Here is a 27762-nt window from a genome sequence, read left to right on the forward strand (position 1 = left end):
CACTTACTGATTCAAAATATTTACATATTGAATGCCTACTGTGTATTTCCAGGTACTAGGGATTTGGTATGAAATCCGAGACAAAATTTCTATTCTTGTGGTCCATACAGTCTTTTGGAAGAAACATATAAAAATGCCAGAGAGCCATGCAGAGAACAAAATAGGAAGGGACGATACAGTGGCAGTAGAGTTGCCATGTAGGCAGAGAGAGGCAGTAACACTTGAAGCGCTATCTACATGATAGTAAAGATCAGAGATGAGCATTCCAGCCAGAGTACATAACCAGGAAAGGTTATTTCCTGGTTATCTGTGAAAAGGTGAAAACCAGTGGGTGATGTGGAAACACAAAGCCAACATGAATAGGGCATAGGAGCCACATTATTGGGTTGGCGAAAGAGTCAGCATGGTTTTTTCCGTAAAATGAAAGACACATCTTTCATTTCCACCAATAACTTTATTGATTTGGGTATTTTGAGTATGTCAGCTAACTCCCATGTGTTATAACATTGATTGTTCTCAATTAATGTCTCGATTTGATCACTAGCAACTTCAAGTGGTCTACTGACCATGGAGCATCAAACAGAGAGAAATCTCCAGCATGAAACTCTGCAAACCACTTTTGACATATTTGATCAGTCACGGTACGTTCTCTATATACTGCACAAATCTTTTTTTGCATGTCAATAACATTTTTACCTTTCTTGAAATAAAAAAGCATAATATACCAAAAATGTTGCCTCTTTTCTTCTATTTTCAATATTAAAATGGCTGCACAAAAATTCACCAATTTTGATAAGTTTTTTTAAATGCACACTGATATGACAGCTGCCACAATACAATCTAGCAAAGTTGTTTTGAATGCAGTTAAAGACAACGAAGTGCTACTAGGGCTAGGTTACAGATAAAATCAAAAGAACTTTTTTTGGCTAACCCAATACTTAGCTGTTGTATTTAGTCAACTTCAGAACCAAATGATCTTAGTATGTGTTCAAATCATCACAGTTGGCTGTTAATGTCATTCTTCTGACTGACTCCAACTCGAACACATACCAATATGTAACAGACATCTATATGTTTTATCATTGTGGAACAGGAATACATCCTGAGGCATATTTAAATACAAATATATTTTAACAATATGTTAAAATTTACATATATTAATTTTAAATGACTTATTATAACTTAAATATTTATATTACATTATTAATAAAAAGAACATTACAGAATACTTAGAAATTAATGCGGATTAACTCACTGTACTAATACAATGATCATTATTATACATTCTTTTCCAGGGTTAAAATGTGCATAATTTCACATAATTACAAGTATTATAACAACAAATATTAATCAGGTGCTTGTATGTGGTAGGTACTGTACTAAGAACTTTTAATAACTTACCTTATTTAACCCTCACAACCATTGGCAGGAGGCAGGTGCTATTATTCCTACTTTACAGATGAAGAAACTTGAGTTTGGGGGAAGTTAACTAACATATCCAGTACTAACTCTCAAGTATGAATTCTTAACACAATTCCACTCTACAATGCACAAATTTTGTATCATAATTTGGGGTAACATATCATTAGCATGAAACATTCTCTCAACCACAATTATGGTTAAAAAATACTCCAGTGAGTTGATGTACTATACAATTGAACTGAAGCAATTCAGACTAAAGTGACAGTGACCACAAGTAACATCCTTATCTCTGTGTCATGTGAGGATACAGCAGAAAAGCAGTTGTCTGCAAGTCAAGAAGAGAGCTATCTATCACCAAACACCAAATCTGCAGGCACCTTGACTGTGGCTTCCTAGCCTTGGGAACTGGGAGAAATAAATGTTCGCTGTTTAAGCTACCCAGTCTGTGGTATTCTGCTATGGAAGCCTGAGCTGATAAGACAGTACCTGAACAGGAACCTACTTCCTACTTTTCTATGTCCACTCAAGAACCTCATGTATAATGGAGGGACCCTTCTTTCCCATGAATACAAACTGCCTGTGGACTGGTAAACAGTGTGGTAGAGAACAGTCGTTAAACAGAGACACTTTAAAGAAAGAAGTACTTGAGTTCAAATTCTTTGTTACTCTACAAAGCAGAGTCTCAAACTCTAACATAAATACAACCTATTATGAACCTTAAGATCATTGTGCAGATTAAATGACATAGTTAAGTATATATAAAATTAAATATAAAGAACTCAGTTTTCAGAATGAGTTCTTTATATGATGTTTTCAGATCACAGCAATATCACAGCTACAACTATGTGCTTAATTAAGAAAGTGCATTAGCTGAACTCAAGTGCTTCTGAACAAGCAGGATTTATACCCTCCTAAAACCTTAATCTTCACTTTGGTCTTTCTACTTAAAAGAAAAAAACTCAAAGTCTTTTCTGTTTTGGACTTGAATATTATTATTTATATTGTGGCATATTTCTCTAACATAATGGCTTCCGAATATATATATTTATTTATTTATTTTTAGAAAGGAGGGAAGGAGGAGGAGAGGGGGAGAAACATCAATGTGTGGTTGCCTCTTGCACGCCCCCAATGGGGGATCTGGCCTGCAAGCCAGGCATGTGCCCCAACTGGGAATCCAACCAGTGACCTTTAGGTTCACAGGCGGCTGTTCAATCCACTGAGCCACACCAGCCAGGGCAGCTTCCGAATATTTTGTATCTCAAAATTTTATTCTTCGCCTTTAAGATTCGTATGTTTAAATTCTTTTCCTATTAACAAGCAGATTTTCCTGTCAACAATCAATTTTTATACAATTTATCTCTTCACTTTTTATTTTTTAATCATTTTTTAATTTTTCAATTACATTTGACATACAATATTGTATTCACTCCAGTGATTAGACATTATATAACTTACTAAGTGATCACCCCAATAATTCTCATACCCATCTGACACCATACATAGTTACTACAACATTATTAACTATATTCCCTATGCCGTATTTTACAGCCCCTAACCCCATTCCCTCTCTCAAAATAAATAAATAAAAATCTAAAAAAAAAAAAAAAAAGAATCTGGACACTGTACAGCAGACAGTGTCCTCTACTATGCTCTTCATGAACTACAGACAAATCGTTTGTCAGCTTAATAAAAGGTAGTTTCATGCCATTTAGTTTCGGGCAAATTTTTTATACATCCATAATAACTGAAACAGCATAGAAGAAACTGTTAATAGTTTGTATGAGTAAAATGGCAATAAGGAGTTGGGGAACACAGAGAGAGAGATTTTGCTTTACCCTTTCTGCATTTAATATTGCTTGAATTTATGCCATGAGGACATGCCATAGTTATTTTTTTTTATCTTTTAAGTAAAACAAAGTCAACCACAGGGAGCACTATCTAGTCTTCAAGTGCCTGGATGATAGTGAAAAAAAAAAAACATTAAGATTTACCCTGGCTGGTGTGGCTCAGTGGATTGATTGCTAGCCTGTGAAGTGCAAGGTTACTGGTTCAATTCCCTGTCAGCACACATTCCTGGGTTGTGAGCCAGGTCGCCAGTTGGGGGCATGTGAGAAGCAACTGACTGATGTTATCTCTGACTCTTTTCTCCCTCCCTCCCCCTCTCTCTGAAAATAAACATCTTTAAAAAAACATTAAAATTTGAAAGAAAGAAGTCCAATAAAACTTTCTTTATTGACTAAAATAAAGCCCAGAAGGTGATCATATGAGTGAAAAGGCCTGTAGTGCCCTGACTGGTGTGGCTCAGTTGGTTGGGCATCGTCCCATAAAGTGAGAGATCACTGGTCATTCCCAGTCGGGGCACAGGTCTAGGCTGAGGGTGCGATCCCCAGCCAGGGCGAGTGCAAGAGGCAAGTGATTGATGTTTCTCTCCCACTTTTTCTCCCTCCCCATGTCTCTAGAAATAAATAAATAAAAATACTTAAAATAAAAATAAAGGCTTTGTAGCAACATGGAAAATGCTAAATATTATTAATGAATATTGTTATTATACATGGTATATTATACACACACACATACCACAGTATCTAAATATATACTTGTTAAAAAGATCTGGGAAGATGTATACCAAATTAATCTAGGGAAGTAAGGAATAAGCCAGATTTGGAGAAGTGACACAGAAGTTTAGTCTTACTTTTAATGTACGGGTTGTTTTTTTTAAAGAACACATTCATGTATTATTTATATCAATACTTATATTTTACAAAAACTAAAATAAGTAAATAGCAAATATACTAGTAGTAGCTATATCTGCTATATCAGGTATTGCTGGGTAGAAAGATTTTTAAAGAACTTTTCATGAAAAAAATACAATAGAAAATTAAATTTGATCACTTCCGGCAAGATGGAGGCATAAATGGATGCACTATACCTCTACGCACAACCAAGATAGGGACAACAACAATTTAGAGGCAGAATAACACCCAGAACTGACAGAAAATTTATCTGAATGGAAGTTGGACAGCCAAGAAGTTGAAGTAGACCCGTTCATCCAGACCGGTAGGAGGGGTGGAGAGGAGCAGCTGGGCATGGATCGCGGCACGCAGAGAACTAGGAGAACTGGGTGCATAAGGCAACCAAGAGCACGTAAGGCATCTGGGGTGCACAAGATCGCAGTGGGTGGACCCTGAGTACGCAAGCGGCAGCTGGCGGACCCAGTGAGGTGGCGATTGTAGACCAGGGCATAGCGCACAACCCAGGATCCCAGAGAAGGGACTGAGGTCCCAGGAGAACAGAGCTACCGCCATTGTTCCCCGCCCCCACATACACTGTCACAATCTAGCAACTGGGGTACCCAGCCCAGGTGAACACCTAAGGCTCTGCCCCTCACCGTAACAGGAGCAAACAGACCAGGAAAAAAAAAGAGAGAGAGAGAGAGACATGTCTCAAACAGAAGAACAGATCAATGCCCCAGGACTCATCCTTTTGAGCAACCAAGAGATAGCCAATCTATCAGATGCACAGTTCAAAACACTGGTGATCAGGAAGCTCACAGGATTGGTTGATTTTGGGTGCAAATTAGATGAAAAAATGCAGGTTACCATAAAAGAGATGAAGGAAGATGCACGGAGAACCAACAGTGATGGGAAGGAAACTAGGACTCAAAACAATAGAGTGGACCAGAAGGAAGAAAAAAACAACCAAACAGGAAAGAATGGAGAAATAAGAATTCAAAAAAACGAGGAGAAGCTTAGGAACCTCCAGGACATCTTTAAACACTCCAACATCTGAATTATAGGGGTACCAGAAGGGGAAGAGGAAAAGCAACAGATTGAACACGTATTTGAACAAATAATAAAGGAGAACTTCCCCATTCTGGCAAAGGAAATAGACTTCCAGGAAATCCAGGAAGCTCAGACAGCCCCAGAGAAGTTGGACCCAAGAAGAAACACACCAAGGCACATCATAATTACATTAGCCAAGGTAAAAATGAAGGAGAGAATCCTAGAAGCAGCAAGAGATAAGGGGACAGTCACCTACAAAGGGGTTCCCATCAGACTGTCAGCTGATTTCTCAAAAGGGACCTTACAGGCAAGAAGGGGCTGGAAAGAAATATTCCAAGTCATGAAAGACAAGGACCTATATCCCAGATTGCTCTATCCAGCAACGCTCTCATTTAGAATGGAAGGGCAGATAAAGTGCTTCTCAGATAAGGTCAAGTTAAAGGAGTTCATCATCACCAAGCCCTTATTTTATGAAATGTTAAAGGGACTTATCTAAGAAAAGAAGATAAAGGAAAAACATGTATAGTAAAAGGACAGCAAACTCACAATTATTAACAACCACACCTAAAGCAAAACCAAAAGAAACTAAGCAAACAACTAGAACAGGAACAAAACCACAGAAATGGAGATCACATGGAGGGTTAGCAATAGGGGAGAGGGAGGAGGAGAGAGGGGGAAAAGGTACAGAGAATAAGTAGCATAGATTGTAGGTTGAAAATAGATAGGGGGAGGGTAAGAATAGTATGGGAAATGTAGAAGCTAAAGAGCTTATAAGTATGACACATGGACATGACTAAAGGGGGGCATATGGGTGGGAGAGGGTGTACAGGGTGGAGGGGAGTGAAGGGGGAAAATGGGACAACTGTAATAGCATAATCAATAAAATATATTTTTATAAAATGAAAAAGAAAATAAAATTTAATTTAATTTAAAACAGAAAAAGAAAACTTATCAGGCCCACATTTTTCTTCCAGGTAAAAGTCAATAGGTCTTAACATGACTTATTTAAGTACAGTAAACATTAGTCATAATTTGCAGGGCCTTCAGGCCATATACAGGGATCTGACCATGAATCTCCCAGATCACATGTATGCAGTACTTTAATATGGAATCAAATTTAAGAAAATTTAAAATGCAGAAGTTTCAATTACACTGTTTAGATTAGACCTGAAATACAGAGCTCAAAAAACAAACAAAAAAGGATTATCTGCATTCCAAATCTTAGGTTACAACATAGAATAGAAAAAACAGAGCCTAATTCAAGTTCAGATTTCTAAATCCATCTGTTCTCTCTTTCTGGAACTCCTATAATTTTGAAGAAACTATAGACCAAGAGACAGCCAGTCAAGAAAAACAAGAGGAGAAGAAGGGAATGGCAAGGGTGCAGAAAAGGGTGAAGCCAGAATGATTCTGCAAATGGCTGCAACGGGGATGGAAACAAACCCCCCCCCCCCCATCCAGGCAGTTTTTATGGCAGTTTTAAGGAAATAAGTTGTTTAAAACAAAACAAAATGAAACTAGATACAGTAATTATATATACTTCTTAAAAAAATACTAACTTCAGAGGGGGTACAAAAATACTAGACAACATAAAGAAGGATTTATATTAGATTATGCTTTGTGTTGTCATCTTTCGGCATATGTTGTAGTAGTCTACAACATAACTAAATATCCCCATTTATCACTGGGCATACTCCCATATTAAGTTAATAAAACACAGACTTGTATGTAACATGATAAAGATACCTAATTTTAATTGCAAAAACTTACTGTATTTTCCTATCTACCTCTCTCTCAGTCCTATTAGGCAGTATTCAAAGCTCTAACTTCAGTATCAAACTAAGATACAAAAAAATCAGGAAAAAAGTCAGATAATATCTCCATTTTTAATGTTTATGAACATTCCTGAGACAAACAGAAACATACATGCACTTGGCAAAACACATTCATTAGGAACAGTCTAACACTTGTGTAACTCAATAATGTCCATTCATTAAGAACAATCTAACACTTGTGTAATTCAATAATGTAATTAAATCATAGGAAGGAGACATGCCAAAAGAGTAAGTAAAGCTGTCATGAGCACCCCAAAATGGGCATTGTTTGTACGACAGTGTTAGCAACCTTGAACTTAAACACTGTTTATAATGTATCATTTTAAAACACTTCTATAATAATACAGAGATAGAATCATTTACATTAAAGTCCATATCACAGACACACAATAAAATGAATGAAAATCAGATTTACATTCTTTGCACTGCTACAGCTTAGCAGTAAATAATCAAAACGTACATAAATACAGATGAGGCAGTAGTAACGAGTTTGAATTGCTACTGTATCATTAAGCCTTAGGAGACATACAAATTTATTTATGTTTTTATATACATATATATGTATTTTATATACATGTAACATATTTTGCATTTTGATGAGAAAAAATTCTACCAGTTTAGAAATCAAAGGTGAAAGAAGAGAATAACGTCTTATTAGACTTACTGAAAAGCTAAACATCATAGAATATAGTACTTTCTTCTCGAATCTGCATTCAAAAATTTTATTCTCCAGTGGAAAAGTCTGTCATTACAAATTTTTGTATATAATTGTACTGCTTTTAATACCTTTGAAGATGCTTACGTTTTAATTAAACTTAAAATCGTTTTTAAATAGATAATGCATCCACATAGTTTTAAAATGTAAAAGCACAGTGAAGAGTCTCTCCTGCTGCTTTCTTCCATCCCTCTACCGCCCCCTAGATTTCAAATGCAGGGCTTTTTAAGGTGCCTGGAGGAGACATCACGGAGTGGAGCAGAACTCAGCATAGAGAAACAGGGCAGAGCCTGGAGCTCAACTGTCAGGGTCGAACGTCCCCTGCCACGCTCTAGTCAGCTCCAACACCTGGGCACAGTGACTTAACCTCTGTCATCTCGGTTCCCTCATGTGTGAAAGGAAAAGCTCCATCGGACACTTAGAATATTGCCTTGACCGCCTTCAAACTCCCCCCAATGTTATAAAGTCTGAGGCATATCCCTTGGAACCTCTTCTATGCATTTACAAACATATACTGACCTGCATGCCCCTCTCTCTTAACCTTCAAAGGCATCTGTATGGCTTTTGCTAGCATTTCTCAGGTACTTCTAAAATGCTGCTTCTTTTATTTCTAGGTTTTCAATTCTCTGTTGTTCAGGGCATGAAGGTTTAGATCTTGTTGATGGGTTTTCTTTCTTTCTTTCTTTCCTTCTTTCTTTTGGGGGGGTCAATATAATTCTTGTGTTCCATTTAATGGTTTTAGCTTTGAATTATATTTTGTCTGAGATTTTGAATACCACATTCTTTGGGGACAGCTTTTCCCAATTGCTTTATTATTTATCTAAAATACTTTGTTCTCAGTGTCTGTCTCCCTCATACGCAAGCATTTAAAAACTCCAATCTGTCTCTTCTAACATGGCAGTATAACCTATTTCATGTTCTCTTCTAATGCAGCTGTGCCAAATCACATGGTGGTCCACTTACTTTCAAGTACTTTGCCTGTTTTTCTGCTCATATTTATTAATAAAGGACGAGGTTGGTAAATAAGTAGGGTATATGCTTCCCTTATCAAGAAAGCACACAGGCAGGTTAGAAAACGCCTTAATGTTCAAAGCAGGGAAGACTTCATTCTAAGGCTCTCTATATAGTACATTTCATTCCTGGAACAGGCATTCCTTCCTTCCTACTTTACATGACCTATAGAGGTTTAGGGAAAGAGCCCTCCCCATCAGCATTTCACTGTTCTTAGAAAGCAGTAATCCTGGTTTTAGCATAGCAAAGACCTCAGCCAGTCACCTTGTATTCCATTAAGGGGGAAAAATATACAGTAGATCCAGCTATCCAAAAGATTCACACCTCCTTTTTGTGCAGCCTAACTCAGAGGGCTTTTGCTTTTTGTTGCTTTAATTTTTATTAGTTGTTCATGTACACAACTTAAACTCTTCTGTAAGTTTGTTCCCCCCAAATAAGTTGCTCTTCCATTCCTATTTCCCCTCCACAGAAGTGACTACTTTCAACTTTAAGCTGATTATTTTAATATTGGCTTCCATGATTTTATATATATGCATATATATGCATTACTGCTGCTTCTTGATTTTTCAGTGTTATTATAATTTAATCTGTCTCCACTGACTCACCAGTGCAGAATATGAAGATCAAGTTCTCTCTTTACTGAACTCCATAGCACATGTACCCTCTTCCTACCTCTTAAGAGTTATTAATTTAATAATAGAGTAATTGTTAAAGTAATAAATATTAATTTATTTAGTTCAATAGTTTTAACATTATTATGACCATGTAAATGCTCTTCACAGTTGAGCCATGTAGTACAATATGCATCTTTTTCCTTTTTTTTTTTTTTTATTTTAAAGAGTGGAAGGGAGGAAGAGAGAGAGGGACAGAAACATTGACATGAGACAGAAACACCAATCAGGTTGCTTCTCGTACAAGCACCCCCCCAACCAGGACTGAACCCACAACCTAGGCATGTGCTCTGACTGGGAATCAAGCCTGCAACCTTTCGTTTACAGGATGATGCTCCAACCAACTGAGCCACATTGGCCAGGGGCTTTTTCTTTTCTGTACTATGTCTGTGTTTCCTTAAAGCTAATGATTTTCTTTTGTTTTTTTTCATATACTTGGTTTTATATGACTTTTCACAACTTGTTTTCAGTTATCTAGATCACAACAAGGTATCTAGAGTCATCAGGTGTTGTACCAATTCATCTTTCTGAAAAAGTCTCTCCTACAGCTTAGTGACACCCTCCCAACTAAACCACCTATCCTGTAGTCCTGGTGCAGTGATCACCATGGGATCTCTCCTCCCTGTTATCCTGACCTTGTAGTCCTGGTGCACAGCAATCACCATGGGACCTCCCTTCACTATTACCCTAGAAGTTACTCTTGCCTCTCTCATGGCCTGAATCTCTGTTTTTTAATACTCCAAATCTTAGTCTTCTTTCTTGATTTATGCCTTCGTTTTGATGGAATATTGTTCATTGTTTAGCAACCATCTAAGAAGGGATGCATGAAATAAATTTTTGGAGAACAATTATTGAAGACCTCCTTTGGATATAGAATGCTGGCTTGGTAATAATTCCCTTCTGAATTTAAGGTCATTGTGACAATGCCTTCCAGTTTTGCTGTTGAAAAGTCTTGTCTTTAGACTCTTGATCTTTTGTATATGACCTGTATTTTCCAAGAACAGCAAGAAGGCCAGAATTGTTAGCGTAAAAGGAGTAAAGAGAAAGAGTGGGGTAGAGGGAGACAGATTATCTAAAACTATGAAAATTTTGTGTTTTCACTTTGAGCGTTATGGGTAGCTACTGTAGGATTTGGGGTAAAAGAAGATCATTACTTAGCTAATCAAAAATAGATCACTTCAGGTACCACAGTGAGACTAAACTTGAGGGGTGTGGAACATGGCAACAGGGGAGACCTATAGGAGGCTAATGCAATAACCCAGGCAAAACATAATTATAGATTAGACCAGGATGTTGCATTGGGGGTGAGAAATGGCTGGACTGTGGGTATGTTTTTAAGGATATGTTTTGAGCTAAAAGGATTTGTTTCTGCATTAACTATGGGGTTGAAAGAACAGAGGAAAAAATTAACCAAAATTTGTTACCTGAGCAACTAGAATAATAGAGTGAATAGAGAAGACAGAACAGTGTAAGCTTGGGGGCAAGAAAAGAAGTTCAGCTATGCACAGCTCAAGTGTAAGATGTGGACTAGTTACCCAAAAGGAGATGCTGCGTCACCACCCAGGACACAGAAGTCTGGAATTGAGGAGCATCAGCATCGCGACTAGACTCTTGTTTGGGCACCTGCCCTCCTTTGGATCTTAGTCAATGTCCATGCCAGGTTCTCGCATGTGAGCCACAAAATATCCTTTTATAATGTCCTTTTTCTGTATGAATCAGCCAGAACTTCGATTACTTACAATGAAGAAGCTTAACTAATATCGCTACTAAGAAAACAAGTCAGTTTTAAATTGTGGATGACTTCATTAAAATGAAAAGGAACTAATGGCAAAATCTTAACTGCTCCTAAGCTGAATATATCCCTTGGTAAAGCCCATATATTTCCACAGGACAGGCAAAACTAAACTGTAGCCCAGCATATAACTCATGATCTAACTATAAATATTCATTAAATTACTCATGTTGACCCAAGTTTCTACTTGCTATTAGTATTTTAAATCCTTAAGAATCAATAATAGTCTAACTTATAATGAAACCCAATTACATGAAAAGAAAAATAACAAAAATTCCAAATTAGTACTTGAAATTAATGAGATGTTACTCTATTACAAGGATGAATTAAGTCCACTTTCAGAAAAATGAGAATAAACCTCTGTTCTGTCATCAGACTATAACACGACATTATTACATATAAGGGTTTCCTCAGATGTAACAGGTTCCCTTAAATGCACACAGGCATCTAAATTCTGACAGTCATGACTAACAGAAAAATTACACCCTCAGATAAACTGTTTTTAAAGTACAGAATAGGAAGTGAGTTCAGAGTTTCACAGTGTAACAACATAACAGGTAGTGATAAAAAAAGTCCTATGAAGTATGAGGAGTAAAAACAAATGGATGCATGGCAGGTAGAAAAACCTGTATAAAAAAGTACTGATTACATTTAAAATAAAAAATTGGTACTGTTTATTAAATAACCTTTCTCTGATTATAAGCTATATTACTACATAAAATACAGGGATCAACAAGAGAGAATTCTCACCCCAAATTCTACAATCCAGACAACCACTATTAACATTTTGATATACTGTATTTTGCTGTGTTTAATATGCACCCATGTTTTTGGCCCAAACTTTCAAAAAGTCTTTCATTTTAATTGTTAATTCAATATTTTATTTATTTATATATAGATACTTGTTTTTGTATTATAAAGGAATTTTAGCATTTATTTTTTAACATATTATGGTACAAGAAATTTTATGCAACAAACCATTACAAAACACAGGAACAGATACAAGGTACTTTAGGTACTACCCATGTAAAATGCACACCCTTATTTTTCCCTCAAAAATTTGGGCAAAAAAGTACATATTATACATTGCAAAATATGGTATTTTCTTCTAGTCTTTTCTCCTGTGCACATATATGAGATGTGTGTGTATGTGTACAGTACAAAAGCAAGAACATACTAAATGCCATTTTTATATCTTCCTTTTTTAACTTCATATTACGCATGTATTTTCCCCATGTTATTAAATATTCTTAAAGGACAATTATTTTAAACATCTGTATAAGATTCTATCATATGAATGCCATGATATAATCACTACCCTACTAGTAGGCATTTAGGTTGTTTATAAATTTTTACTACCATGAATAAATGCTATAGTAAACAGTATTATACATACAACTTTAATAAATTTCTGAATATAGAGACACTATTTCAAAAGATACTTTTCAATACAAACGTTTAGAAATAGCTTAAATATCAAGAATAGACATGGACCAATAAAGCTGCCTGATTATGAATTTAACTGAAAGAAAAATATGGATGATATAAAAATCACAAAGCACCAGCGCCCCACTGGAGCAGGCCCTGCTCCGTAGGGTCACCTCCTGCGCAGCAGCTCCTCTGCTATAGTTGCAGCCAGTCCTCGAAGCCAATCAGCCTGGGGGTCAATTCCTCCCAGCGATGCCAAGAGTAATCAAGGCTCAACTGCAACAGGACAGTGTGCACAGCCCACACAGGGGCACATCTGGAGTGCCCAGCTAGGGTAACTGGGAAGGCTGCACCACTGGGCTCTACAGGACACCTACTACACAAAGGCACTCTACCAAGTCCAGAAGACAGCAGCTCTACCTAATACAAAGAAGCAAACAGACAGAAGCAGCCAAAATGCGGACACAAAGAAACAGATCCTAAATGAAAGAACAGAATAAAACTCCAGAAAAAGAAATAAATGAAATGAAGGCAGGTAAACTTCCAGATACCGAGTTCAAAACAATGGTAAAAGGATGCTCAAGGAACTTAGAACTTCAACAGCATGAAAAAGGACATAGAAATCATAAAAAAAGAACCAGTCAGAAATGAAGTGTGGCTCAGGGGATTGAGTGCTGCCATATGAACTAAGGGGTTGTTGGTTCAATTCCCAGTCAGGGCACATCTAGTTTGCGGGCCAGGTCCCTAGTAGGGGGGGCACATGGGAGGCAACAACACATTGATGTTTTCTCCCTTTCTTCCTCCCTCCCCCCTCTCTAAAAAATAAATAAATAAAATATTAAAAAAAAACAAATGAAGGACACACTAACTGAAATAAAAAATACATTACAGGGAATCAACTGTAGATTTTGATTTGAGAATCAAATTAGCGGTCTGGAACACACACACAAAAAAAGAATAAAAAAAATGGAGATAATGTAGAGAAGCCTCTGGGACAACTTCAAGTGTACCAACAGTCACATCATGCGTGTGCCAGAAGGAGAAAAGAGAGAGCAAGAAATTGAAAACCTATGTGAAAAAATGACAGAAACCTTCCCCAGCCTAGTGAATGAAATAGACACACAAATCCAGGAAGCACAGAGTCCCAAATGAGATATACCCAAAGAGGCCCACACCTAAATACATTATAATTAAAATGAAGTAGGTTAAAGACAAAGAGAGAGTCTTAAAAGCAGCAATAGAAAAGCAGTTAAGTTACCTACAAGGGAGCTCTCATAAGACAATCAGCTGATTTCTCAACAGAAACTTTGCAAGGCAGTAGGGAGTGGAGAGAAATAGTCAAAGTGAAGAAAAGCAGGAATCTACAGCCAAAATTGCTCTACCCAGCAAAGATATCATTTAGAATGGAAGGACAGACTTCCGGCCAAGACAGACACGTAGGTAGATACACTTTGCCTCCTCACACAAACAAAAGAAGGAGAGCAACAAATTTAAAAACAGAAAATAACCACAACTGTAAGAAAATCAAACTGTATGGAGGTCTGACAACCAAGGAGTTAAAGAAAAAACATTCATTCAGACTGGTAGGAGGGGTGGAGACGGGCAGCTGGGGTGAAGAGAATACAGGGTACGGCAGCAGACCAGGGTGGGCAAGGTGGCATCTGGTGGACTGGGTGGTCCCACATTTGCATGCAGATAAACCAGGAGGAACAACTGGGGAACAAGACAGACCATGCAATCCAGGATTCCATCATGGGAAAAGAAAGCCTCAAAACCTCTAGCTGTAAAAACCTGTGGTGGTTGCGGTGATAAGAGAAACTTCCAACCTCACAGGAGAGTTCATTGGAGAGATCCACAGGGTTATAGAATGCACACAAACCCACCTACCTCGGAATCATCACCAAAAGGGCCCAATTTGCTTGTGGGTGGCAGGGGAAGTGGCTGAGCAGGGCAAGAGCCAAGCAACCAGCCTTGTTCCCTCTCGGACCCCTTCCCCACACAGAGCACCACAACACAGCAACATAGGTTGCCCCATCCTGGCAAATACCTAAGGCTCTGCCCCATGCAACATAATAGGGGCACTGAGACAAAGAAATATAGCTCCAATGAAAGAACAGATCAAAACTCCAAAAATATAACTAAGCAACAAAGAGATAGCCAAGCTATCAGATGCAGAGTTCAAAACACTGGTAATCAGGGTGCTAAGAGAAATGGTTGAGTATGGTCACAAAATAGAGGAAGAAGTGAGGCTATGCAAAGTGAAATAAAGGAAAATGTACAGGCAACCAACAGTGATGGGAAGGAAACTGGGACTCAAATCAACAATTTGGAGCAGAAAGAAGAAATAAACATTCAACCAGAAAAGAATGAAGAAACAAGAATTCAAAAAAATGAGGAGGGGCTTAGGAACCTCCAGGCCAACTTTAAATGTTCCAACATCTTAGTCAGTGATGCCAGGAGAAGAGGAACAAGAAGAAATTGAAAACAAATTTGAAAAAATAATGAAGGAGAACTTCCCCAATCTGGCAAAGGGAATAGACTTCCAGGAAGTCCAGCAAGCTCAGAGAGTCCCAAAGAAGTTGGATCCAAGGAAGCACATCATAATTACATTACCCAAGATTAAAGAGAAGGAGAGAATCTTTAAAAGCACCAAGAGAAACAGAGACCATTACTTACAAAGAAGTTCCCATAAGACTATGAGCTGATTGCTCAAAAAAAAACCTTACAGGCAACAAGGGTTTGGAAAGAAGTTTACAAAGTCATGAAAGGCAAGGACCTACATCCAAGATGACTCTATTCAGCAAAGCTATCATTTAGAATAGGAGGGTAGATAAAGTGCTTCCCAGATAAGGTTCAAGTTAAAGGAGTTCATCATCACCAACCCTTATTTTATGAAATGTGAAAGGGATTTATCTAAGAAAGAAGAAGATCAAAACTATGAACAGTAAAATGACAACAAACCCACAACTATCAACAACTGAACCTGAGAAAAATAAAAACAGAAACAATCTAATGTCAAATGTAATTTTAGGACTATATAAATGTAACTACCCTTAACAGTTAAGCGAGAGCTTGGCACTGCCACTGGGTGAAAACAAGATGCCGGGCCAGATAAAACAAGGTGGAGGGTCAGATTAAGCCCATGAACCTTGTGTTTGCAACCTGTGATCTAAGCAAACAACTAGAACAAGAACAGAAATGGAGATCACATGGAGGGTTATCAGTGGGGAGGGGGGGACTGGGGGCAAAGGTACAGGGAATAAGAAGCATAAATGGTAGGTACAAAATACACAAAAGGAGGTTAAGAATAGTATAGGAAGTGGAGAAGCCAAAGAACTAATATGTAAGACCTGTGGACATAAACTAAGAGGGGGAATGCTGGTGGGAGGGCAGTGCAGGACAGAGGGGAATAAAGGGGAGGAAAATAAATGGGACAACTGTAATAGCATAATCAATAAAATATACTTTTAAAAAAAAAGAATGTAAGGACATATAAAAAGCTTCCCAGAAAAGAAAAAGGCTAAAAGAGTTCATCACCACCAAATCAATATCATATGACATATTAAAGGGTCTTCTTCAATAAGAAAAAAAAGTTAAAAGACTGTAAAATAAAATGGTAATACACGTTAACAATTGAATCTAAAAACAAAAAACAAGCAAGCAGAACTGAAAGAGACTCATAGATACAGAGAACATTTTGATGGTGGCCAGATGGGAGTGGGGTCGGGGGGATGGGTGAAAAAGGTGAGGGGATTAGGAAATTCATATTAGTTGTTATAGAATAGTCATGGAGGTGTTAAGTACAGCATAGGGAATAGAGTCGTTAATATTCTAATAACTCTGTATGGTATCAGATGGGTCGAGATTTATCAGGATGATCACTTAGTTATAATGTCTAATCACTGGTGTGTACAACTGAAATTAATATAATATTGTATGTCAACTGTAATTCAAAAGTAAATAATAAAAAAACTATAAAGCACAGTTTAATTCAAACAAATATTAAATCTAATAGGCAAGTATCCTTAATAAATCAAATGAGTTTCTCCTCCCTTCTGGAAACTTCAATACTGTTACAAACATATTTATACGGGAGTAGATTACCCATCAGTAATTTATTGTGAAAATATCTGGCATAGATTAAAAAACTGTGGACTCTTAAAGGGTTCTTAATCTGTTTCCACATAACAACAAAGTACTCCAAATCAGGACCGCTATAAACAATGTCCCATCAAGCATGAATTACCGCACCCATTAACACATGGCTTTCTTGACAATCTACTAAAGTAAACAGAATTGAAATGTACAGTAAATCATAACCCTTACTAAAGGCTGATCTGGGAAATTTACCACACTTAAATTATGCCTATTTTTTGTTCCTAATATCACAGTAATTTGAAAAAAATTTGCTGTATGTTTGACTGAATTTAGATATAAAAAATATCAACTCTTTAACTTCATGAATGAGAAAATATTTTTTTAAATATTCTTTCCTCACACCCATCTATTTTTACATCAAGTTATCAGAGATATGACATTCCCATTATGTTTCTGTACCCACAAGAGTCTGATTTAATTTATAAATTCTCAGTTTATTATTGCTTTCCCTCTAAGGCATTCTTAAGGATCATTAAGTCCTAGTATATGCTGATTCCAAAGTAAATATCATGTACAAGAAATACACTTCTGATCACTACATACAGACACCAAGTAAGCAGAAAGCTTTTTTATTAATTACTAACTATTCAAGTATTTGAACAAATGTTTGTACTTGCCTTTATTAACTGGCCAATAATAATATAACCCATACAAAAATATTCTAAAACAACAAAATGTTGCTATAATGTATGAGATAATAGTATTATACTTTATTATTCATAATGGTCAAATTTCTCCTTTTGCACATAAAAAGTATAAGGTATAATGCACAGACAGCCCCATATTTAAGCTCAAAGATTAGGAGAGTCTTACAAATGGTGTAATTCAAATCTTGCTACTATCCAAAGTTTGCTTTTCAGAAATCTACCTCCATTAAATAACTGAATTTTCAAATGCTTTGTACAGAGATTTTTATTGTCATGCCTTTTGGAGGAGGAGAATGTGAACCATACCATAACAGCAAACAGACTTCACAGCAATTTCTCAGGCAAACAAGCTCCATATACCTAAGGACTACATGCATTTCTACAGAACAGAAAAGGCTGTACACAAATGTGTTCCCACCCATGATGGGGAATTTAACCAGCATGAATCTAACCAATAAAAATAGAAATTTGTTTTTATCTCTAACAAAATAATTGCCAGTAAGCATTCTTAACTTTTCTGACTTAAACCACTGTGGAATTTCAATTATGAAATAATTTTAGTGATCATCTGATGAAAATCTTCCAATAACCAACAATTAAAAAAACAACAACAGCACAGAAGCAGTGTGGTTCAGTTCTGAATAGGACTGTCCTGTTCATCTCACCAGGTTGATCAGCCTCCTCATTGCATGCTCATGAGAGCAAACACATTCACAGGGATCGAATCCACCTTCTGCCATGATTACCCAGCTTGATTTAACTTCACTGTTTAAATCTAGGAGGAAGGAAAAAATTTATTGTAAGACTATCATTCAGAGTTTCTCTTGGAGTGTGAAAATTTCATATATTGCACAATTAATTCATAATAGTTCTTTCCATTTAGTTCTTATTTGTTAATGACCTAGAGAGATGAATTTGTTACTAATCTTTTACGTGTTCTGAATCTATGCAAATGACTGTCTACCCCTTCTGCCATCAGACTGCATTCCCGTAAATGCCAAGATCTTCAGATGCATTGCGGCCCGTACCTGTGAAGCTGATGACGCTAGAGACCAACTCTGCTTAATTACTTAATTCTTTAATTTCCTTAGCTCCATGTACTGTTATGGATTCACTGTCCCCTCCCCCGCCCCCCAAATTCACATACTGAAGCCTTAATCCCCAATGTGACAGTACCTGGAGCTAAGGCTTTTTGGAGGTAATCAAGTCATGAGAGTGGAGCCCTCATGATTAGTGCCTTTAAAGAAGAGATGTGAGAGAAATGACCTCTCTTCTCCGCTATGTGAAGATACAGCAAGAAGGCATCAGTCTGCAAACCAGAGAGGGTCTTCACCACACAATAAATCTGCTGGCACCTTGGTCAGGGACCTCCCAGACTCCGGGACTGTGAGAAATAAATGTTGTTTAAGTCACCCAGTCTGTCGTATTTTGCTATAGCAGCCCAAGCTGACTAAGACAACTGCACAGCCTTTATCCAACCGAGAAAGCCCTCTGAAAGAAAAAAATAAGTTACCTAAATTAATATCCAGTTGTTGTGGTTGTTTTTGGGGGGGATGAATTAACATTAATTAACATGACAATGGTCAGAAAACAGCTGGGAAGATTTTAAAATATATGAGTAAGAAGTGAGAGGCCAAGATGGAATACTAATGATACATAAGACAGAATAGGCCAGCTCAATGATTCATAAATTAACTTAAAGGAATTCAGTTCATTCATTCATTCATTTTAAAAAACTGTCCTGGCTGGTGTGCCTCAGTGGGTTGACTGCAGGCCTGTGAACCAAAGGGTTGCTGGTTAGATTCCCAGTCAGGGCACGTGCCCCAGTAGAGGGCACACAAGGGGCAACCACACGTTGACGTTTCTCTCACTCTCTTCCTCCCTTCCTCTCTCTCTAAAACTAAATAAATAAAATCCTTTAAAAAAAATTTAGCACCTGTGCTACACATCATCAGAAATATAAAAGTGAGCAAACACTATAATAGTCCTTACCTTAACTGTGTTCTCATTCTAACGGTGAAGACAGATACTAATCTAAATATTTTTTAAATTATAAATACAAACTTGTGAATCCTATAAAATGTAAATGAACCAAAAAGCTGCAAAGACAATCCACAGCATGAGAGAAAATCTTTGCTGTCATACAGCTGATAAAAAATTTAACATCCAGAATATAAAAAGAACCCCTCTAATTCAATAACAAAAACAAAAACCCAATAATAACTCAATTAACAACCCAAATTTGAAATGCCCAAAAGACTTGAATAGACATTTCTCCAAAGATACACAAATGTCCAATAAGCAGACGAAGAAAGTGCTCAATGTTGTTCATCATTAGAGAAACAGAAATCAAAACCACAATGAAGTACCACTTCACACATATTAGAATAATTTAAAAAATGAGAACAAGTGATGTGGAGAAACTAGAATCCTTCTATATTGCTGATGGGAATGTTAAAATGGTGTAGCCTCTCTGGAAAGCTTGATGGTTATTCAAAAAGTTAAACATATAATTATCAATAACCCAGCAAGCCCACTTATATAGCCTAAAGATTTAAAAACAGGGACTCAAACAGATACTTGTATGTTAAATGCTCATAACAGCCAAAAGGTGGCAACAACCCACACATCCATCAACAGGTGAATGGATAAACAAAATATAGTATATACATACAATGGCATATTATTCAGCCATAAAAAGGAATGAAGTTCCAATACATGGATGAACCTTGAAAACATTGTGCTAAGTAAAATAAGTCAGACACAAAAGAATAAATATTGTCCGATTCCACTTATATGAAATATTTGCAGGTCCTGGCCCGGTAGCTCAGCTGATTAAGGCGACTTCCCCATATGCCAAGGTTGAGGGTTTGATTCCTGGTCAAGGCACACACAGAATCACCCAATGAATGCATGAATAAGTAGAACAACAAATCAATGGCTCTCTCTCTCCTCCTTCCTTGCTCTCTCTAAAATCAATCAATTTTTTAAAAAAGAAATATCTACAGTAGACAAATTCATATAGACAGAAAATAGAATGGTGGTTGCCAGAGGCTGGGGAAGAAGGAAGTGGGGAATTACTGCTTAATAAGTACAGACTTCCTGTTTGGTGTGATCAAAAAAAGTTTTAGACATAGACAGTGGTGACAGTTGCACACCACTGTAAATGTAATTAATGCCACCAAATTGTATATTTAAAAATAGTTTAAAATAGCAAAACTTGTTATATAGTTTACCACAATTAAAAAATCACTCTCGTCCAGAACTGGGGGCCTTGGGGAGAAATGGGGAGGGGGGTGACTGCTAATTGATACAGGCATTCTTTTGGGGTGAAGAAAATGTTCTAAAATTGATTGTGGTGATGGTCAGACAACTCTCTGAATACACTAAAAATCATTGCATTGTACACTTTAAGTGGTGCATTATATGATTTGTATCTCAGTAAAGCTGTTTGTTTTTAAGATAAATGGTGCCTAAAAAGCATATACAGGTTCTAAACTTACTTAGGGAATCAGGGAAGAATTTACTCAAAGCTACCATATTTTTAGGACTGTAAGATGCACCGGACCATAAGACACACCTAGGTTTTAGAGGAAGAAAATAGGAAAAAAAATTTTTTGAAGCAAAAAAATGTGGTAAAATATTTAATAGCCTGCGACCCCGCTCCACCAACAGCCCCCCCCAAAGCAAGCCAGGTAAGCTACATTCAGACTATAAGACCCCCCATTTTCCTCCCAAATTTGGAAGGAGTGCATCTTATAGTCCAAAAACACAGTGACTCACAGTTGAAGATGGAAGGATGCACTGGAATACAACAGGGCAAGGTGGAGTAGCAGGGGTGGGGAATGGGGTCTGCAGGGCATAGTAGGCATAAAGGGAAAAGCAGTGTAGCGAGTAAAAGTGTGGCATGACAAAGGAACTGAAAGAAAGCCACAAAGTGCTGGAACCCAAACAGCAAGAAGAGTGGTCTGATGTACGAGACCAGACAGGTCAAGGGGCCAGCCACACAGGGTCTTCTAGGCCACATTCGAGATTAGGTCTTCACCCATAAAAGCAGTGTGAATCCCATAAAGGGTTTCATGCTAGTGTGTTTTAAAAAGACCACCTAGCTCAGGGGTGTCAAACTCATTTTCACCAGGGGCCACATCAGCCTTGCAGTTAAAGGGCCGAATGTAATTTTAGGACTGTGTAAGTGTAACCACTCCTTAACTAGGGTCAAAAAGCTCAGCACTGCCACCAGGGAGAAAGAAGGTGCTGGGCCGGATAAAACAAGGTGGAGGGCTGGATTCAGCCCACAGGCCTTGTGTTTGCAACCTGTGACCTAGATGCACCATAAAAAACTGATAAGAGAAGCTAGAGTTGATGTAAGGAGCTCAGTCAAATGCTCTTTCAGTAGGTCAGAGATAATACCATTACAGAAATACATTGGTTTGATGACAGCATATAAAATCATTGGGGGGAAGACAAATTATTCCATAAATGGTGTTGGGAACAGCAGGCTCCCTACCCTCATTCTTTACACCAAAAGAAATTCTAGATCCATGAGTGATTTAACTTTTTAAAAATGAAGTCACACATACAAACAGTCAACTATAGCAATGAATTAGAATAATGTCCACAAACTGACCCATGATTTACCTGGAATTTAGAATATGATAAAGCCCTGGACGGGTAGTTCAGTTGGTTAGAGCATTGTCCCGATATGCCAAGGCTGCAGCTTCAATCCCCACTTAGGGCACATATAAGAAGCAACGAATGAATGCATAAATAAGAACAATAAATTGATCGGGTATATTTTTTTCCTCTCTCTCCCTGTCCTCTCTCTAAAATCAATAAATAAAAATTTTAAAACAAGAATAAAGATATGATTTTAAACCACAGATTAATAAATGGCAGGATAATGGTCTATTTTTTTTTAATTTAAGTATGCTATACGCATAAAGGACTGGAACTTAGTAAGTGGTTAACCCTGGAAAGAGAATATAATTTTAGGAACAGACTTTAATTTTGTCAATTTTTAAACATTTCTTATAGTGAATATGTATTCATGTATTAAGACTTTTAACAGAAAAAATTTGCTTTAAAAAAGTCACAAATGTATAACTATAACAAGACAATGGGATACATGTAAAAAACACATATCCAAAAATTAATAAAGAGGAAGATCAATAATTTTGGCAGCTAAAAATAATGTTTCTATAAACCAACAATATACTATAAAATAAAAAGACAGAGAACTAGGGGAAACCCTTGTAACACAGGACTCAAACAGGGACTTAATTTATAGAGACTCTAAAAATTAATATGAAAATGGCAACCTAATAGAAAAATAAGCAAAGATCATGTTCACAGAAAAATCCACGGCCAATAAGCAAATATAAAACAGACGAAGTACAAATCAAAATATCTCTCTCATCTATCACAAGACTGGTAAAAATTAACTTATCCAATTAACTTAGGTATCCATATCCAAACAAACATGCAAAATTTTTATATCAGTATGTTCACTGCAACTTTTTTTTAAAGATTTGTATTTATTTATTTTTAGAGAAGGGAGGAGAAAGAGAGGGAGACAGGTATCAATATGTGGTTGCCTCTCACACACCCCCTACTGGGGACCTGGCCCACAACCCAGGCATATGCCCTGACTGGGAACTGAACTGGCGACCCTTTGGTTCACAGGCCAGCATTCAATCCACTGAGCCACACCAGACAGGGCTCACTGCAACATATCTTATAGGAGGAAAAAAAAAATGGGTACCACCCACGTGGTTCTCCTTCAATAAATGTATAAGTATATAAGTTACAGCTCTTGAAAAGAATGAGGCAGACTTCTATGTGATGATTAGGGGAAATACCAACTTATATTGAGGTATCATCAAGTTGTAGAAGAGTCAGGGCAACCTACTTCCCATCTAAGACCTTCTAAGATCTGTTTGCCTGAACTAAGGGGATGTGGGGACTAAAAGGGTACGTGGAGTTGCAGGTAACCTAAGCTGACAAGCCCAACTCTCCGGAAACAGGGAACACCAAATATAAACACTGACTGCTTCCTGGTTTTGGTTGACGCCACTCTGTGTCCACACCTTACTTTGAAAATTGATTAGGCTTCTTGTTAGAGAACTGACTATACATATCCAATACAGAAAACCCTGAAAGTAAATATAATCCACCCTTGTATGAAGATAAAGTTCACCCTTGAAAGCTTATTTCTCAACTGTCTTTGTGCAATGTCCATAAGGGAAAAAAGGGCTCAAGCTTTGCTGATGTGGAAAAAAGCAAGTATCTACCTACAAATAGCGTCCTTCCTTCTTCCCTATCTCTGCCTCCCCAGGCCAACAAAATGTCAGTTGAAATTAAAAGACATTTTACTAAAATTTTTTAAAATAAAATTCAAAAACTAAAACGCCTAACCAGTTCTGGAGCCTCTAAACACGGAAATGCTAAGAAAGTGCAGCAGATCCACCAATAACACTGCTTTGTTCTAATGTTGATGAGAAGAAAAAAGATTTGATTCCCAGCAGGAACTACTGTCTGTGTGGAGTCTACACATTCTCCCTGTGTCTGCATGGGTTTCCTCTGGGTACTCTGATTTCCTCTCGTGTGTGTGTGCGTGTGCCCCTGAGATGGAAGGGTGACCTGTCCAGGTGGGTTCCAGCCTTGCATCCCAAGCTGCTGCGAGAGGTTCGGGCCTCCTGCTACCCCGAAGTGGAATAAGTGGTTTGGAAAACGAAAGTATCTTGTTTTCATTCCTCTTTCTTAAATGTCTGTATAGCTCACATTTCAATGTCTAATGTTAGAAGTGTTTTGGGTCTTTATACCCATACAGCAGTTTGATGATGTTTTTGTAACAAGAAATACACCACAGGAACTTAACTCGTACTTGTAGCAGAATTGGTTTCTTTATTCATTGTTTCACTTAAAGTCACAGTTTCCAAGAACCTAGCGAACATTAAGTGAGGATTTACTCTACTAGCAAACTGACTTTTATACAGAAAGGGTGGCATGTTTTTATAACTCATTTTAAAAAAAGCTTCTTAAGGGCAGGACCCTACCTGAGTCACCACACTGCAAACACCTCCCTCATGAGTAAGGCACAGCAATGACTAAATATTGAGTTCTACAAAGGTTTTTCTCTCTACATCTATATATGCAGGAAAAACATAAATCAACTAGAATTTTAAAGTTTACATCAGTTTTAATTTGCCTCTCCAGTAAAATGAGAAAATATATCATAATAGGACATTCAAAAAAGTGCAACGCTTCCATAGAACTTTCTTCATGTAAACTTCAGCTGTTTTAAGTACTATTCAGTTTTCAGTTAATAGTTTCCACTTAAAAGTACTGGGTTGGCCAAAAAGTCTGTTGCATTTTTTCTGTAAAGTAAGACACATTTTTCACTTTCCACAATAACTTTATCAATTTGGATATTTTGAGTATGTCGGCTATCTCCCCTATTGAATTCTAGTGGGTAGAGGCAAGGGGTGCTGCTAAACATCTTCCAGTGCATAGGGCAGCCCCAGAGCAAAGTATTGTTTCTCCAAACTGTCAAGAGTACCAAGAACCTTCGCAAACCACTTTTCACATATTCAATCAGTCACAGCACCTTCTCCATACACTGCACAAATCTTTCTTCACGTTTCAGTTGCATTTTTACCTTTCTTGAAATAATATAGCATAATATGCCAAAACTGTTGCATATTTTCTTCCATCTTCAATATTAAAATGGCTGCACAAAAATTCACCTATTTTTTAAAGATTTTATTTATTTATTTTTAGAAAGAGGGAAAGGGAGGTAGAAAGAGAGAGAGAGAAACATCAATGTGTGGTTGCTTCTCACGTGTCCTCTATTGGGGACCTGGTCTGCAACCCAGGCATGTGCCCTGACTGGGAATCGAACTGGTGACCCTTTGGTTCACAGGCCAGAACTCAACCCACTGAGCCACCCCAGCCAGGGCTAAAAAAATTCACCCACTTTAATACTTTTTTTTAATTCATGCTGATATGGCAGCTGTCACAATACACTCTAACAGAACTTCTCTGAATGAAGCTAAGACAACTAAGCTCTACTGGAACTGTCATACAAAAAAAATGTAATAGGCTTTTTGGCCAACCCAATACTTGATTTTTTTTTTAAATAGAGTGGAAACAGTTTTCTTTAGGCTAAGACCTCAGAACAAGTGAGCTTGCACTCCAGCAGCTAAGCACTAGAGCAAAAACTGAACCAATCCCACTCCACATTTAAATCCCTTGGTGTCCAGAGATGTATGTAAGAAGCTGCTCTATCCTGGGCAAGACAGAAGTGAGTTACTCAGTCAGAAGTCTGGTAAAGCAGCCTAGAAGAGGACCTGGACAGAATGTAATTTAAAACAATGCTTTTGCCTTTCATGTTTCAGAGGTGTTGTTCGCCTTCCCAACATATATCCCTAATGTAAGAACAATGTTAAATAATATCTAGGACATAGGCTTGACCCTTGCCCATGCAAGACAACCAGTGTTACTGCTGTTGGTTACAAAAAGCCCTAAATCATAAATATATGAACCATGCACTGAAAAAAAAATCATAAAAATTGAAGTTAGGTGTTAAGTACTAGGGAGTTCCTACAAAATTTTACTTTTTAAAGATTTTGTTTATTTATTTATTTTTTTTTTTAGAAGGAGAGGAAGGGAAGGAGAAAGAGAAACAGCAATGTGTGGTTGCCTCTCACATGACCCCCACTGCAATCCATGCACATGCCCTGGACTGGGAATCGAACTGGCGGCTACTCAAATTCGTAGGCCAGCACTCAACCACTGAGCCATACCAGCCAGGGCTAATTTTACTTTTTCAAAATCTCTATGATAAGCATTTAATTTACATATCAGGATTTTCCTATTATAATTTTGTGATAGCAATTTGACTCTGGGTCTAAATTAAGTAACAGTTTATAGGTAACTTTTAAGGTAGCATAAAGGTCAAAACAAATGCATATATCTGAATCTCTCAAACCAGCCACTCCTACACAACTCCAAACACAGAAAAGCAGTGAAATAACACCTTCTGGGAGTTATGTTGGGAGGGCAAACACAATTCCCCATATCCCACAAATCCAGGTCAATTTCTCCATCCACAACTAACAAACACACATTTCCTGGTAGAGTTCAGCTGTAATAAGTCAGTTGAGTCATCCTGTTTCTACATGTACTGAGAGAATTTTCCAGGGCTGTTAACCAATTCATTGTCTGCTGTTAGAAGTGTAAAAACTCCAGCTTATGCTGGGTGGGTTTAGTTTACCTTGTATCACTGCTGGGGAGTCAAATTTAATTGCCTGGTTAAAACTGTGGAAAAGGTGAAAAAGTAGATTCCATAGTTTTGTTACAGCATGTTTTCTAGAATTATGTCATGGAACTACATGCTTATATACAGAATTGATTCCTTGGGAAATAAACTTCTTCAAAGTGGTTCTGAATGAGGCCAAACACTCTTAGCAAGAAAGAGTAAAACAGCAAAGTTATCAGTGATATCTCCAAAAGTACAGAGAGTAAAATAAGAAATGTCAACCTTCCCATTCCTTTCTCCCTAATTCTCTTCCCTTTTCCCAAAGGCACCATAGTTAACCATCTGGTGTGAAAAATTCCAGGTGTTTTTCAATGTAATTACACCCTCAGAAATATATACATACACATGTATCATTTTGGTGGGTTTCATGAGATTATATTACACATGTTGGCAACTTGTTTTTCCCTAACATAAAAAGCCTCAGAGACCTTCAACACATAAAGCTCTACCTCATTCTTTTTAATACTCCAAACTATGAACATTCAATCTTAACATCCCTTTAGTAGAAATTACTAAGGGCCTTTCCAATTTTTTGATAATATAAGACAGCAAGGAAAGTCTTTGTGCCTAGCCCTGACTGGGGTAGCTCAGTGGGTTGCGTCCTCCCACAAACCAAAAGGTCGCCAGGTCAATTCCAGTCAGGGCACATGCCTGGGTTGAGGGCCAGATCCCCAGATGGGGGCCTGCAAGAGGCCACCATTCAAGGTTTCTCCTCTCTCTTTCTCCCTCCCTTCCTCTCTCTAAAAATAAATAATAAAACCTTTTAAAGTCTTTGAGCCCATATTTCTGTAGGACAGAGTACAACAAAATTAAATTTCCAGTCCTAAAGACATTCACTGAAAGCCTTTACCAATTTTAATTCTATAAACAGCACACAGTACAAATTGCAAATTGTATAGCATAATATTTACATACTATTACTATCACTAATAGTGCAATTATATATGGATATGCTCAATTTAAAACATTTTTTGCCAGGATG

General features: G+C 37.4%; 1 protein-coding gene across 7 annotated transcripts in view; it reads right to left on the bottom strand.

Moving 5' to 3' along the window:
* SMIM14 (small integral membrane protein 14) overlaps positions 1–27762 on the bottom strand; it is a 60374-nt gene that overhangs the window by 15308 nt on the left and 17304 nt on the right. For 5 of the 7 annotated variants that reach the window (XR_004901765.1, XM_028505611.1, XM_028505612.2 and 2 more), the window contains one exon: positions 18127–18236. Coding sequence is in view for 6 of the 7 variants with exons in the window: in XM_028505611.1 (XP_028361412.1) it covers positions 18127–18201 (75 nt within the window). In the remaining variant the exon portion in view is untranslated. Of the gene's footprint in view, positions 1–18126; positions 18237–18727; positions 18835–22099; positions 22125–27762 lie in introns of those variants that run through there. The other 2 variants (XM_028505610.2, XM_036019853.1) reach the window with 2 other exon arrangements.

This window comes from Phyllostomus discolor, chromosome 1 (genome assembly GCF_004126475.2).
Source record: "Phyllostomus discolor isolate MPI-MPIP mPhyDis1 chromosome 1, mPhyDis1.pri.v3, whole genome shotgun sequence".
NCBI lineage: Eukaryota > Metazoa > Chordata > Mammalia > Chiroptera > Phyllostomidae > Phyllostomus > Phyllostomus discolor.